Raw genomic sequence first — 15,914 nt, forward strand, 5'->3', positions numbered from 1 at the left:
CCTAGGCTTGATCCTGTAACCATGGCCAGAAGGGACCTCCATTGGCTTCCGATTTCATCTCGGATTTCCTTCAAACTTCTTTGTCTAGCTCATGGTGCAATTCATGGCTCAGAGGGTATTAAGTCCCTTTTACGCGTCTATACCCCTCAAAGAACTCTCCGCTCGGCCTCTAAGAACATGCTCTTGGTTCCTAGATTTTTGAAGGCTAAATAGGGAGGTAGAGCATTTTCAATCTTGGCTCCAAAACTTTGGAACTCCCTCCGGAGCTCTCCAGCCAGTCTTCTTTTGTGGTTTTTAGGAAGCACCTGAAGACCTGGCTTTTCTCTGGGGCATGTTAGCGGCTCCGCCCCTAACGGTATTTTGATTTTGCAGTTGGTAAATTGGACTTCTGTGTGTCTGTCTTTGCGCCTTGATGCCCCTTGGGGCTAAGTTCACGCGTTATAAAGCGCCATTCATTCAAGTAAAACTACATGCTCAAATCTAAGAGACTAACGTATCAGGAGCACTGTGCTCAGATAGGCAGCAAACTCCTGGCACTACATACATTTTCCCACGACAAACAGCTATCCCGCAAAAATTATCAGGTCTTGGCAGTCGTAAGAACTTCACCTGATATTCCACTTCTATGGAGCATGATGCAGTCTTCTAAGAAACACTCAAAATTCCTCATTTCCTAAAGAGGACCCTGCTGGAAGAGTATCTTGCTAAGAATCATTACCAAATGTGCAAAAAAAAAAAAAAACAGGAGACCAAATATCTATTCTGTTTGTTTTAATAAAATGGCATTGTGTGTTACGCGGAATATCAAAACAGCTTCTCACTGGATGAAAGGAAGGAGCGCATTAGGTGTGAAACAGTCTAGATCAGATGACAGGATTGGAATAAGGGGATCCTTTGATTACATTTCAAGCTAAAGTAAGGTGCTTGGCAAGAAGTAGCTCACTGAGCGTTGATCACTCGGTCACCAAACTACGGAAACAAATGAATCACCTGAAGATAATAAGAAGTCATCTCGACTGCAAACATCTTGTAAACACTAGTTGTACAGATGTCCAGCCTATAAAAACTGCAGCCACTCTGCATCTACGCCTGTAAACTACACCATCGATAGGAGATTGGAATGTGGAAGTTTGGAGAGCTGCAATTATCAATGGTGGCCATCACAAGATTTAGGCTAATTGAGCAGTGTGGAAATACTTTGCAACTAGAAACTGATTAAGGTTGTAAAGACCAATCGTGAGCCTGTTGCGCCTAGTGCAGAGGGCACACTGGAGCTTGGAGTAAAACCACAGGCTTTCATTGTTGCCCCAGATTACCCAAGAAGGTAATTTTCAATTAGTTACCGGAATTTGAGAGAACCTCCCCAATCTTGAAAAGGTAAACATTCTTGTTGCTGTTAAGTACCTACTAGTCCAGAAACTACAAGCGTCCATGAGGGATGCAGTCTTACTCCGACTAGGGATGCATTTACCATTTATTTTTTGACCCTCTAAGTAGAAGTTAGCCTGATTTCAGGAACACATCTTGAGTACCTGCAAAAAGGCTTGGATTTCAACAAAACACCACTCTTGTTAGATACTTCATGTCGCCCTTGAAACAGCTCAACTGTTTTGAAACACTGAAAGTAACAATGTTAACTATTTGAAACCTTTTCTTGAGATTATGTAGTCTTAGTTGTCACTATGCAGCATTTTGTGTAGTTTGGCTGTTTAAAACCAGCATCAGGCAAGGGCATATTATTGACAGTTTTACTGAAGGACCAAAGTTACTCCTCCTGGGCATTTTTACCCCGAGAAGCTCAACTGAGCAATCAACACTCCAGGAGGTGGTTGGAAGCTCAGATAAAGTGTGACAATAGAAAATACTTTAACTTGCCAATAGCACCTGCCCTTAAAGCCAATGTTAGAGCTTGGGTCTGAACTGATAATGGACTCTTTAGCAAGAGCTATTCTCCTATAAAAGGGTTTGAAAGGTAAGCAATGGATGCTAATACTTTGCACCATGACCAATATCTTCGTATGAACCAAATATTAGTGCTATACTGGTACTAAATACAGTATGAAAACTAATTTCTTAAACCAACGGAAAAAACGTGGTGAATTCCTGGTGAGCCTACTATCTTGTTAGAAAGTCCAGATTGGCACTGAAGTTCAATCAGTCTAGCTCACCTGCTAGTTTTACTCTCTGGCTAGGACCAAAGGTACTAGTGAGAGGGTATTTGCTAGGCGGATCCTTGGATGCCTTTTTTTACTTAAATGCCTGTACTTTGACCTAAATGGGACCAGAAATGCCAATAGATCTAGTACCATAATGCTTGCAGTCTTTTTCCAACAGTAAGATGCCTCCTACAGACAATATAGCAGAACCCAAACCAGGATTGTGAAGTCCAACTGGCCCAGGGGCTGACAAGAAATAGTTAAAGGCACCGTGGAGTTTAATTGCGGGTCTGAAACAGCGCACACATACCCGCACCCCTTCCAACACACCCACGCCCCTCCCAGTTTAAGTCATGTTCCATTGCAGCTCACACCATAATGGGTTCTAGTTTTCTCCTGTACAGCTTATTTGTAACAAAGAGTTCCTGCATACCCAGATGCACTAATATAGGTAGGTCTTTCTTTTTCCTTTTTTTTTTAACAATTGAGCTATGTGCAGGCCTCTTCAGAATAAAGGCAAAATCCAACTGGCGACTGCAGTTCAGCTCATCATGCAGTCTTGAAAACTTGCATCCAGGTTATCATGTCATGCAGCCACAAGGCCTGTTCGCTCCTTAAAGATAAGCCAGGTCTGGAGAAAAAATTGCAACTGAATACATTCTATCCTTATTTCACCATCTTCTCCATCACTACACTCTTGTGCAAGAAGCCCCTCAGTGCAGAGGTGTCTATGAATGAAAATAAGAAACGATGTAAGGGTATAATACTTGGATCTCTCGTAGTCAAGTTAGCTCCTCCAATTCTAAAGAAAAATATTTTCCTCTCGGACAAATTTAACACATTTGACGAATCAGACTAATGTCAGTGATGATGTATACTAAGTTCAGACCCTGCTAGGTATGCGGCCCTTTTGCCACAGGAAATAAACAAGCATTTGCAATGCAATAGGTCTCGCAGTTGTGAGAGTTTGAGCTATTGGCATTGTAAATGGCAATGCCTTTTATTTACGTATTGGTTTTTAAAACATAAATAAAAGGCATTGTTATTTACAATGCCAATAGCTTAAACTCTCGAAAAATGCCAGACCTATAGCATTGTAGAACACACTATTGTTTCAGTAGTGACATTGAATCCACCCATTCCTAAGGTCCACATTGTAGCCAACTACTTGATCTCCCTGTATTTTAACAGTCTGAAGGACGAATCAATAAACTGCAATTCATTCAAAACAATAGAGCAAAGATGAACACAGACTCTGCTGTAGTTCCCCACACCTCTATTTACAATGTTCTTCTCCAAACCTCATTACACCACTTTGCAAGGTTGTTTTCCAGTGATTTGAATTAATGTCTGAAAAACTCTTGGTAAATGCAGTCCAATGTATATTTTTGCACCATGAGATTTCATCTCATTAACAGTCTCATAAATAAGTATTGTCAAAGTCAATGGGTCCGGCTTTAAAGTGCACACACATACAACTACAGGCATTCACAAATGCGCTTTGTATTTCTTGCATGACCAAATGCAGTTTAGCACAGTAAAGTCAGACCTACAGACTTGCCCAATTTAGGGGGGAAATTGCAAACAAGCATTGGAAATGCAATAGGGCTCGCATTGAGCCATTGGTCATAAAGGATTTTTTTTATTTGTGTTTTTTTTTTTAAATAGCTAAATCGCTTTGTCATTTACAATGCCAATAGTTATAACTTACGCAAATGTGACACCTATAGCATTTGTAATGCAACATGCTTTGTATTTACGTGACTTAGATGTATTGATAATACAAATAACAATGGCGTTTAATTTTTTTGAATACTTAAATAAATTTAATTTGTAATGGCAATAGCTTAAACTTTTGTGAATAACTTGTGAAGATTGTTCAGCGTTTTTTATTGTGACGAAAATCCAAGAACAGAAGTGAAATATTAACATCTTTTTATGATTTGTAATAAAGCGTGAAAGCTTGAAAACAGCTTGAATCATTGAAAGAACATATTTGAACCAGTGATGCTGGGGCGGCGCCGAGCGATGGTGGGTGCGTCGGCGGCGCCGAGCGATGGTGGGTGCGTCGGCGGCGCCGAGCGATGGTGGGTGCCTCGGCGGCGCCGAGCGATGGTGGGTGCCTCGGCGGCGCCGAGCGATGGTGGGTGCCTCGGCGGCGCCGAGCGATGGTGGGTGCCTCGGCGGAGCCGTGTGGTGGGTGCCTTGGCGGAGCCGTGTGGTGGGTGCCTCGGCGGAGCCGTGTGGTGGGTGCCTCGGCGGAGCCGTGTGGTGGGTGCCTCGGCGGAGCCGTGTGGTGGGTGCCTCGGCGGAGCCGCGTGGTGGGTGCCTCGGCGGAGCCGCGTGGTGGGTGCCTCGGCGGAGCTGTGTGGTGGGTGCATCAGTGGAGCTGTGTGGTGGGTGCATCAGTGGAGCTGTGTGGTGGGTGCCTCGGCGGAGCTGTGTGGTGGGTGCATCAGTGGAGCTGTGTGGTGGGTGAGAAAGCTCTAGTAACGGGATTCAGGATGAATGCATTTCTTTGAAGCAAATCGCCAGCATGTGAAAGGTGTAAAATAGCAATCAGCATGAAACAAAAATGCCAGCAAAAGACTTTATAAAATTCTGTGTGGCCCTGATATAATTGGAGCTTTTAATTATATCTTGACCAACAAGCGTGCGAGATGGTTAGGATGCAATATAAACAAGCCCTGGCCGTGCAGTGAATAATTAGGGGAGGAGAAATGCTGGTTGGGGGAAGCTGGAGATGCCTGAGGAGGCTGGTGGCTTTGATGTGCACTGCAACAAATCGCAGAGATGGTTAAGCTCTGTTTAAGCCACAATATAGCTCGCCAGCTATGCGCATCAGCAGGCGAGCCCTAAAAAGGATTTGTTTCCTGTGCAGAATGCACATAGGAGATAGACAATTTGATCGTTCAGCGTACCTTTCAGATGTATAATAGTTAATCATCCATTCTAATTAAACATTCCAAAGGAGGCAGATGAAAGGCTGAGTGGATCCGCCAGGATTTGAACCTGTGACCATGAGGTCAAACACAGCCCCCTGCAGTGGATACATTAGTCCAGAGGTCTTCAAACTGTGGGGCGCGCCCCCCTGGGGGGGGGGGGGGGCGCCGATGGGCTCCCAGGGGGGCGCAGATGCCTCTGCAAGTATATGTAAATGAAGATGGCCTGGAAGGGCAACGAGGTTTATTTGCTGCATTTCCAGGCTGTCTTCATTTACTTGGAGCCGAGAAGTGTGAATGGCGATCAGAGTGGCGTGGGGGCGGGGGTCAGTGAGGGTGCTGGCAGGGTCAAGAGGTTGCTAAAAAAAAAAGCACGATCTAGCCTCCAAGCTGTAGCAGTGTAGGCTATTTTTGTATTTACACGCTCTGAAAAAGGTAGAATGTTAGCTCTGTGTGCTTTATTTTTTTCTATTGTAGGGTAATGTAGTAGTTAAAAGGGGTCTGAGATTCCAAGGTGTCACAGAGGTGAAGTCTGTTTAGTGGGTCCAAACAAGCTATTCATTGCCTAATAATCTTCATAGGTGCCCCTTAATGTGGTGCAGCTTTTTAGAGCAGATTTTCCTTGGATTTACCACACTCGCCTCTGTATTTCATTGGAACTGGCAGAGCTGGCGCACATTGGGTGCACACCGGGGTAACTTTTGCTTGTTTCCTACCACGAGTGAGCTAGCAAGGGGGGTGAGGGGGGCCGTGGATTGTGAGGTGGGGGGGGGACGAGAATCAGTTGATTTAGAAATATGTGAAATGCAAATCGCTCCCTCTGGAAAGCAATGCTGAGTCTGGTGGCTTGGTGGACTAGTGCATTCTCTGCGAGGGCATGTGTTTGCCCTCACCCCCCTCCACCTCCCTTTTACTCATACCTAGCCTCCTACTGCTATGAGCTCCAAAACAAAAACAAAAAATTCAATCCTTCCATCTTCTAGCCATCCACTATCCTTTTCAATCCAAATAACAAGAGTAACATGTCTACCACTCAAATTAATTTCATATTTCACTATACTAATTCACCAGTAATCCTTTATGGCTTGCAGGGAAACGTGCTACTGCCGAAAAAGCACTACAACACCTCATGAGGTGTAGCAAGCGCTATATAAATACAAACCTTTTTGCCTCTTCTACCCCTTCGCTAGCCTTCTCAATCCAAATCACTGACTAACAGTCCACCACTCAAATTATTTCATTCTACTAATTCACCACTAATGCTGTATGGGTTCCAGAGTAGCGTGCTACTCAATTAAAAAAACACTTAGGCACCCCCCCAGGGGTAGCAAACAGTATGTAAATGCAATTACAATACAATACAAAGGGTTTTGTGTTTTCACAGTCATCTAAGTGAGCATAAAATAATGTAACAACAGCTTAATATTTATGTGGAAAACGCTGCTGCAGCAGTAACCCATAGTTCCTGTTGCCCTGACGTTAAGGGACTTAACCAGTTAATGGCTGGTAAGAAGGCTTGTTTCTCATTAACCTTCTGCACTACCACCACTCCTTTCACTTTCAGGCAGAGTCTCCTCAAAGTCAGCATCAACCATTCAGGGGCAGTTTTTTTGTGAATGCGGAGTTCATGGGTGGCAGGTAGGCCAGCAGGGTTTCATTCAGATGCAGAGCTCTAATCCTCTCAACACGTGGGGCCTCACAGTAATGGTCTATGAGACGGAGGAAAGGATTGAGATACTAGATATTTTCAAAGGAAAGGCCCAGGATAGGGCGCAATGTATGGGGGCTAATTTGTATGTTTCCAAATGGCCAGAGAAAGTTTCTTCAGAAAGATACTCCAAAGAAGGGGCCAATATAAGTGGTCTCTGTTTTATTTTTTTAAAGGGCCATTCATTAGTGAAGCTGGAACTGCTGCCAGGTGTATAAGTGGCCACTGCTGGTTATCATTAAAGAAGCAATTGAGGCCGGACTGGGGTCCAGCTTATTTTCCTTTCTAGCATTAGGACCGAGGTGATGGTCCGTCATGGTGGGGAATAGGTAAAAGATTCAGAGGCTATTGCCTGCTACTCAGGACTGCATTTATGATTAGTGCAGCAGGTGGGGTTGCATTGGGGGTCCAAGAGTGTGAGGGGCTTATAACACCCCAATTATGGGGATAAGTATGTTTGGGATAATACATGTTTTTGTTTGATGCATTTGCTGTTTTATAAATCTCATAGTTAGTGCGGTTTATAAGCTATAGAAAAAGTACTCCTGAGAGTATGTCATAAGCCCCGACCCCTGCACGCAGCCATGTCCCTCCTGCTACCCCAATCCTGGCCATAAATTGGGGGCGGGGGGGCCCGACTTCAAAACATTTTACTTAGGGGGGCTCTGAGCAAAAAAGTTTGAAGACCTCTGCATTAGTCCATTAAACCACCAGGCCCGGCATATGACCTATATCCGAGTTTTATCTGATTAAATGAACCTAACGTGCGTTGTGTGTAGAAACTTGGAACCCCTCAGAAAACAAAATTGCCATAGGGAAACCCCAAGAAATCTACATTCCATTCCAGTGTTGCTTGCATATGCAATCAGATTTGTATAACCCCCTCCACCGGGAAAATATGAACCATTAGCAAAGGAGGGCCTGTTTCTTACGTAACAATATTCTGTCTGTGCAGGTGGAGACAGCTCACACATTTAAGTTTTCGTTTTCAGGGGCTTGGCTTTTCACATAACAGCATGAACTGAAACAATAATACATTGTTAATTTCGTAGCATGCTGTAAAAGGTATCACAATACATGGGATGTGATCTAGCAACTAAACTGCCAGCGTTGAAATCTGGACACCTAGTCCTAATAATGGCTCTGGCACTGCAGTCTGTGATTCTGGGCATTTTCTAAATATCTCTATGTCCAAATTTGTGAATATGCAATTGTGAAAAGCAAACGTGCAAATCCCCAATGGACAGAGAACTGTTACTACACAGCTAGGGCTGCACAACAAATACTACAAACACCAAGCTGGTGAAAGCGCAGCAGTGCGGGGGGAGGGAAAGTTAAAGAGCTTAGCCGCGTGTTTGAAAGGCTCGTCAAGGCCTCAGCAAAGCGCTCTGACAGCAGCAGAAGCTACTAAAACAAGCAAGACAGAGTGAGGGGGAAGGCAAATGGAAACACTGCAGGTGCCCAGCTCCCCCGCCTTCCTCACCTCGCTCCGTGCTCAGTGTCTCCTCAGGCCTCGGCAGCAGCTCCGGTGAGAACAGAGGGTAAAGCGCTAACAACCCCACCGCCCGTTGCTCGGAGGCGGCAGTAGTGCTGCAATCGGTGGTCGGGCTCACCACTCAGCTGTCCTTGCGGCTCTCGAGGCACTCTTCGCATGCATGCACCACCCTCCCAACCAGTATGGGTACATCGGCAGCATCAAAGGACAACATGTGTTTGTACAACACACTCCTGTCCTGTAGGGATACAGTTTATGATTCCTCATCCATATAGAAAGATTACTCAATCTCTAAGGGATGAGCCCGTAAGTAATCCTTTAATGGTTGCCAAATAGGTTTCGGGCACGCAGTCGGTGGCTGCAATGTGGCATACCTCACTCGTGATGTCGCAGTCTATCAAATCACGGATCCAGGCCTTCACAGTGGGTGTATGCGCACTACTAAAATTTAGAGAGGCCTGCCGTTTTGAAACCAGAAGAAAACGTGACTCCTACAAAGAAAGTGATGCAGGGTGAGATACGAAGCTTAATGTACAAACCAGCCCACACAACGATGCCAACAAACATTTCAACGTCAATTGTGTGGGCCACGCTTTACTTGGTCTTCTCGGTGTCATCATTTTGCCTCTTTACACTAAATTACTCTGAAAAACAAGACGGACTCTGCCTTTCGAGACGAGACACAGGAAGCCAGGCAGCACTGCCTGGGACTTTCTGCTTGAGGGCGGGGCCACCAGCACAGACAGGAAGCTACGGTAGCCTACCCTGCGCTCCTGTGACGATGAGGGAGCCAGCATGTTACACCAGTGGGGCTCCCGTGCTAAGGGAGAGCCTCGCCTGCTGCTGGGCCTGGACTGCTGCCGCCAGGAGTATGGGGAGAGAAGCGGAGGGAGCTCAAGGCACATTGCCGGTGCCTGTCCCCGCGGGACGAGAGGAGCCTGAGAGACCCAGTGAGTGGGGAGGGGGCTGTGTGTGCGCGTGAGCCCGTGAGTGGGGCGGGGGGTGTGCGTTGCTGTGTGTGAGCAGGGGGGTGCGTGGTTGTGTGTGCGCGTGAGCCCGTGAGTGGGGAGGGTTCGTGCGTGGCTGTGTGTGCATGTGAGCCCGTGAGTAGTGGGGGGTGCGCGTGTGTGTGTGTGTGCGCGTATGTATGCGTTATCCGCTTCCTGGCATTGTGGGACAGGAGATTTGCACAGCATGTGGGTGAAAGTGCGCGCTCACGTTGGGGAATCTCCTGCGCGCGCACATCCCCTGTCTCACATTCCCAGGAAGTGAGTAACAATAGATGCTTCGCTGGACGCAGCTGCGCTGCTACACCAGCTCGACCTAAAAAGGAGGTGAGCCTCATTTGTGGCGAGGAAACTTAGTGGACAAATGAATTGCTGAATACTGCCTGTAATCCACAACAGACAGTCTTTTATTAAATGTTTGGTAGAAAAGTTGGAAGGTAGTCTCCCATGACTAATTCCTGGACTCGGACTCACAACGATAGGTAAACCAGACTTATCCCTCGAGCTACAGTAAAACAGTATGCAGTACCCATTACCACAAATGGCTGATCCTCTGGTATCTTGCACTTTGACATTAAAGCTGTTGATGAAGACTGCACAGATGGTATGAAAATAAATCACCAAAAATAAATTAAATAAATGTTGGCATGAAGTTCAATAAAAATAACTAGACATTAAATTATTGCTTCTTGCATGGTCACTGCTCTCAGAAAAAAAGCATCCCAATGTAGGCTATCAAACTATGAGTCTCACTTCTGTCCGAAGTAAACTAAGGATCAGCCATCTATGAACTCAAACTGTGACTATATCACGCGCAGTAGGTCGCATAGAGATCTCCTGTTTGGAGCGGAAACATCTAAGACGGCAATTGGAAGCGGACAACGGATATTACACAAGCCAACAAGTGAGCTAATGTTTACACTCCCCTTAACCCCTGCCCTGCTCATGACGAGCTCAGCTCGTCATGCAGTACACTGGTCGTGTGCTCATGACGAGCTGAGCTCGTCATGAACAATGGGAATCAAGAGAGGCCAGCATCCAGGAGGATTAGCTGTAGCATTCAAGGTGTTAAAAGCTCATTTACGACTGAAATAGTACTCTTACGAAGCCAGATTACCTTCATACTTTTGGATGTTAACAGTCAATCACGCACAACAAAAGCACACTGCATTAAATGAATAGTTATGCAGCTGTTTTCTATACTTTCTTATTCACTTCCAATGTAGAAACTTCCGCCGGTTACTGGAGTGCAGAACTCCAAGTGGAAGAGTAAGCAAGCATTCCTCAACAAAACCTGAAAGTAGTCAGACAAAGAAACCTTTGTACTATTTTTTGGGTTTAGAAGCAGTATTAAAAGTCGAACCGAGGGCATTATTATACTTTAAGCATAAAGAACTTCTTCTGGGCAGGTGGAGAAGATTTTGCAAAATGTATTAATGCAATCCAGGCAACAGGAAAATTCCCAGCACCACAGAGAGGGGAGAGAATATGGCCCAACGGCTAGGGCCTGCTACCTCGTGGCTGGGCAACCGAGTTAGAGTTTCAGCAGGGTCGCTAGACATTCTGGGCAATTCATTAAATCTCCCTGTGCCTAACAAAAACTAGTCTTGCTTGTTATAGGCATGCTGATTTAAAGAGCTCTTATACCTGCGGGTGTACACTTGTCTTCCCTAAAAGCGGACTGCCAGGACACTTACTGCCAGCGGGCGCCGGCGCGTGATCCCCCTCCGACATACACTTCCGGTCGCCGGGGAAGCTCTACATATGGAAATGCCTTGCTATCCACAGCCCCCATGTTTGCAGCAACACCTGTTCATGGGACTCACCACATGCCTTCTTAAGTCCTAGTCAGCAAATCTACTAAAACCCACACACGGGTTCTTGGGGTAAAAGCATGGAAGACGCCTCCCTGTCATCTCTGTCTCATTCATTCAGAACTGCTTCAGAAAATGCTTGAAAACCCAGATTTTTGGAGCCGCCGACTCACTCTGCCTTTCACTGATCTAATTCATCCACAGTTGTGGTAGCAGCATCATATCATGTATGTGTCTGTATAGCGCCAAGATACCCCTACGTAGTGCTATTTGATCTTCACAAGTAATATATACAATAACGCTCCGCTAAACACACTATGGTATAAAAGAAGATTACAATAATAACAGAAGTCAACATCTGCCAGCTCAGAGTTCACATTTATCCAAACCGGAAGGCTCGAAGGCGGATGCTGCTCAGCTTGGACTCGAAGCTCTCTTTCACACAGGCTCACACCCTCGAGCACGCGCTCAACTAGCGGAGCCGTCATGACGCCTTGTACTTTTATGTTCAATCTTGCACATTCATAAACGCTCCTCCTTTCACTGACCCCAGAAGGATGAAAGGCTGAGTTGGCTACACCTGAACAGAACTCGAGGCACACAATATGCGCAGACTTTCGGAAACCCGGGTACGTCGTCACCTGCTTACCTTGAAATACCAACATCAGACCAGGTACAATCTCTAGAAAGCGACTGGAGGACTGGAAAGACACACCAAAGGAGGACAGGAAAGACACACCAAAGCACGACAGCCACAGTTGAAGTCTCAGTGCGAGTCACAAAGGCACCCAGCCCTAAAAATGGAACATGAACACACACCTTCTATCCACTGCAATGTACAGTATCGAAGCACATAACAGCGCGTCATACCGGACCACCAGCAGACACACAGAGGACGTGGCAAGCCGCCTAGCCGGACAAATGTCCTGCACTGTGCAGCGAACAACAATGACTATTTGAGGTCAAGGGCTGCACGCTTTGGAAATCTTGGGATTTTAACGACGATAGGAACAAGGACACGGACAGCGGGCGGGCACAAAGACACGGATAGCGGGCGAGAACGAGGACACTGACCTGTCCGTGAGGAGGCAAAGTCAGCCTGTTTATCGGCGCCACTCGCCCCTCTGCAGACTTCCCCTGCCTACCAAACAGTCATGTGAACTGTTCACGAGGCGCGCGTCTTGATCAGATTCTTTCTGCAGCTCACGCGCATGACCTAATCCTATCGCAAAATGCTGCGCGTGGCAAGCTCTCGTCTCCACTCGTCAGCTGAGCCGACAGCTATAGTCTTGCGGCGAGAGCGTGCTTTCGCTAGGGCGAGACCTAATGAATGTGTCCGTGTAACATAACTGGTGCTCATGTAAAGCACTCTGGTACCTCCGGGTCTCGTTTGCACTATATAATGAAAAAAAGTCAACCAAAAACATTAAATTCTATATTTTGAGGCTGCACAAGTTTAAATAACTAGGCTTAGAAAGATGCAGTTAAACAAAAGCCAAGTTATGTAAATACCTACAAACAAAAGGGTACACGTTGAAGCGTCCAAGGCCACACAGCATGGCCTTTAACTGACTAAAAAAGTGCATTAATGTCTCATGAGAGAGTTACACAATCAATTTCCACCATTTTAGAGTCAACAGTGCTCTGAAAGAACTTGTTTCAACCTACACTGCCTTCGGGTACCTTCAGATGACAATCGCAATGCACACTTAGCTCGTGTTACCTCTGGCCTAGTTACGTTATATAAAAATAATGAAATGGCGGAAGATTTCACTAATAAAACATTGCAGATCTGCATGTCAATTTCAAGTATGAACCAGCACATTTGAGGCTAGCAATATTAGTATTAATTTGAACAGGGTGACAATTGCATAAACAAGTATTCTACACAATACCCTTCAGTTTACAAGTTGAAATCTTCACCTGTCGATTGAAGTCCTCTTCGTTTTCCATCCACATGTACTCTTCAAAAGGGTTGGATTCATTTTCGTCATGCCCGTTCACTACCTGGTCATCTTTAGATTTGTTGTTGGATGTTGTGTTGGGCGCATTTGAGCCATTCATCATTATAGATTCTAAAAAGAAGAGAAAGTTATTTAAAAAAATAAAAAATAAAAAAAACTTTGTTTAGGGACCTAGTACAAACTTTAAGGCGGTAGAAGCAATGAAGTGCCCAACTCACTTGTAAGCTCACCTCCCACTTGTTTTAAAATCAGGCACAATGACAGCATGCTAGAACCTCCTGCTACATCAGGTTTTGTTGTGAAAAGATGAGTGGAAAAACCTGTGTCAATATACTGATAAGCCAATACTTATAATCAAACTGCCCACAACACTTCACAAAAGCAGCCGAACCTGCACTACCCAACCACCAAATGCCTTTTATTAGCTTAACATTTTTTAAAAACTGAACCAAATTCTACATATTGAACAGGCAAAAAATAGACAATCAAGCACAACATTTTTTACAATAACGCAAGCCTACAAAACAAGGAACGCAAATTATGTTTTAGCTGGCAGAACTTTAGCTGCGTGCTGCTCCCCCAACCGTCCATCCACACACGCTCTCCCAGATCTAAACAGTGCAGCACAAGTGTAAGCTTGAGCACAGTAGAGTGTACATGTAACACTGAAAGGGGAGCGAGGAACAAGGAAAATAAGCATTGGCAATGCCACTAGGTCTAGTTTTTAACTGGAAGTGCTTTTTCAGTCAATGACCGGTGTAGGGTTACACAAAGTAATTGCAGCACTTGTGCATCCATTCAAACTGATTCAATCATTCACTACTATAACCACAACAAATGCACACGCAACCTTAACGTAAGCACAACAAAGTAAAGGAATGAAAGTAGAAGAAGAAACATGCTGCCACCTAAAACACTGCAGGCATAAAACTGCAACATAAGCACAGCAGCAGGTGCCTTCTTGCAATGGTGCTGTACATGGTCATTGTATTGAAGTTCAAGCCATGGCCGCCATGTTTAGAACCAATGTGTTGGCCATACTGGAATGGTAAACCAGTGGAACTATGGACTATGTCATTCCAGGACAGTGACCTGGTCTAGGGACTGTTACACACTGCAGATGAAATGAATTAACGGCAAACAGCGTGTTAGCACTGTTTGGGGAGCCGTAATATGCACTTCATTTCTAATTTTAGACAGATTGACACTGTGGCAGGCGCCGCTGTGTAGTGATAGTTAGGTCAGTTACCACAGAAAGCATTTTTTATTTTGCTAACAACTGACACCGTTTCATGAATCTTCACCAAAAAAAGCCATTTCAGCTCCTGCCTAGAAAGTTACAGGGTGATCAGCCAGGCGGGAGCCAAGAAAAAAAGGATTGGTTTTTATTTATTTTTTTTAAACACTGCTTTCCCATGTTAACACCCCCCCCCCAAGGAAATTTTGGTTAACGAGAAAAAAAACTGATAAGTTGAGTTTGTCAAATTTAGTGAAAGTAGGCTGACTACAACCTGAACAATGGTGTGATGTAGCTGTGAGTTGGAGGGAGGGTTCCCCAAAGGACCCCCCTGCCCACACCAGACTCGCTGGTCACAACATGGACAATATTCTGTGGCAGTCATTACAATACTTGCAAACATGGTACCCACTGAAATGCATTGTAGTGAATGCCAGGTTTTATGGGTCAAACTGGATTACATAAGTGTGATAAGATGTAAGTCACAATATAAATCATTTGTTGATGGATCCATGCCAATGTTGGAAAATGTGGTGTTCTAATGTGATTTTATACTGTGAAAAATGCAGAGCCTCTGTTGGAATTTTATAAACCATGTTTGAAAGAAAAATGTTCTCATGATTTTCTAAGATTATGGAAGGTGCTCCATAAACAGAGCACATTTTCATTCAGTTCACTCCATCTCTCAGTTATGTTAGAATAAAGTCTGATATTGAGTAACGCATGTAGTAGTCCCAAACAGCAGCCTCTCAGTGAAGTAATCCAATGTACTAATAAACAGCTACAATCCTAACATTGTCTTTATGACAAAAGTGTGACACCTAGAGCCATCTTGACGGAATCAAAGCATTTCCTTTAGAAAGTAACAAAATGAGGAGGCTCTTTTTGTCAGACAGTATAGATGGTGTCCTAGAAAGCTAAAATGAGGCAACCGTTTAGGACTTGTCAAATATCTAACGAATTCTGACTTTCAACATCAGCAGCGTCAGTCAACGCCTTAATAATGAGCTGCAGCTTCATCAGAGAGTTGTACTTAACTATTACTCCAACATTCACTTTTCAATACAAACGTGCAGCACTACTGAACACCATATTGTTGGAAAATGAGCTTTCAAGTTTAAAGCATTTCCAAAAGGGAAGGCTAAATTCAATACAATTTCAAATGTTAATGGAGGCCTTAAATCAGTTTAAAAGTTTGAGGGGAGATGGGTTTTTTTTAGTTTGAGGAATATTTATAGAGGGTAAAAAATTGTCTGCATAAGCACAGCATCCCCTTGCCACATCCATTTTCTTAGCCTCACCATATTTTCAGTCGCTTAACAGCTCCCTCGTTTTAAAAAAAAAACTAACATTTTTGTGGATATTTCATATAAAAAAAATAATGTTTAAAACCAAACACAAAGATTGAAGTGACATTATATACAGCTGCTGAAATAAGGTAGCAAACCATTGACAATGCCATTAGGTCATGCTTATGAATGCACTGTCAGTCCAGACCAAAAAAAGCCATGTACATTAACAACTGCCTCCTCCCACCTGTGATGCTCCCAGAGAAAACCTAATAAATGATCTAGTTATCCAAGACACTAAT

At 44.6% G+C, this 15,914-nt stretch overlaps 1 protein-coding gene across 2 annotated transcripts in view; it reads right to left on the bottom strand.

The window, feature by feature from the left end:
• The window catches only part of PAIP2B (poly(A) binding protein interacting protein 2B), an 84,061-nt gene that overhangs the window by 52,808 nt on the left and 15,339 nt on the right, over nt 1–15,914 (bottom strand). For both annotated transcript variants that reach the window (XM_086960110.1, XM_086960109.1), the window contains exon 2: nt 13,046–13,197. In XM_086960110.1, the coding sequence (XP_086816236.1) occupies nt 13,046–13,189 (144 nt within the window). In that variant the 5' untranslated portion in view covers nt 13,190–13,197. The remainder of the gene's footprint in view (nt 1–13,045; nt 13,198–15,914) is intronic.

This window comes from Lissotriton vulgaris, chromosome 3_1, assembly GCF_964263255.1.
Source record: "Lissotriton vulgaris chromosome 3_1, aLisVul1.2, whole genome shotgun sequence".
NCBI classification, from domain to species: domain Eukaryota; kingdom Metazoa; phylum Chordata; class Amphibia; order Caudata; family Salamandridae; genus Lissotriton; species Lissotriton vulgaris.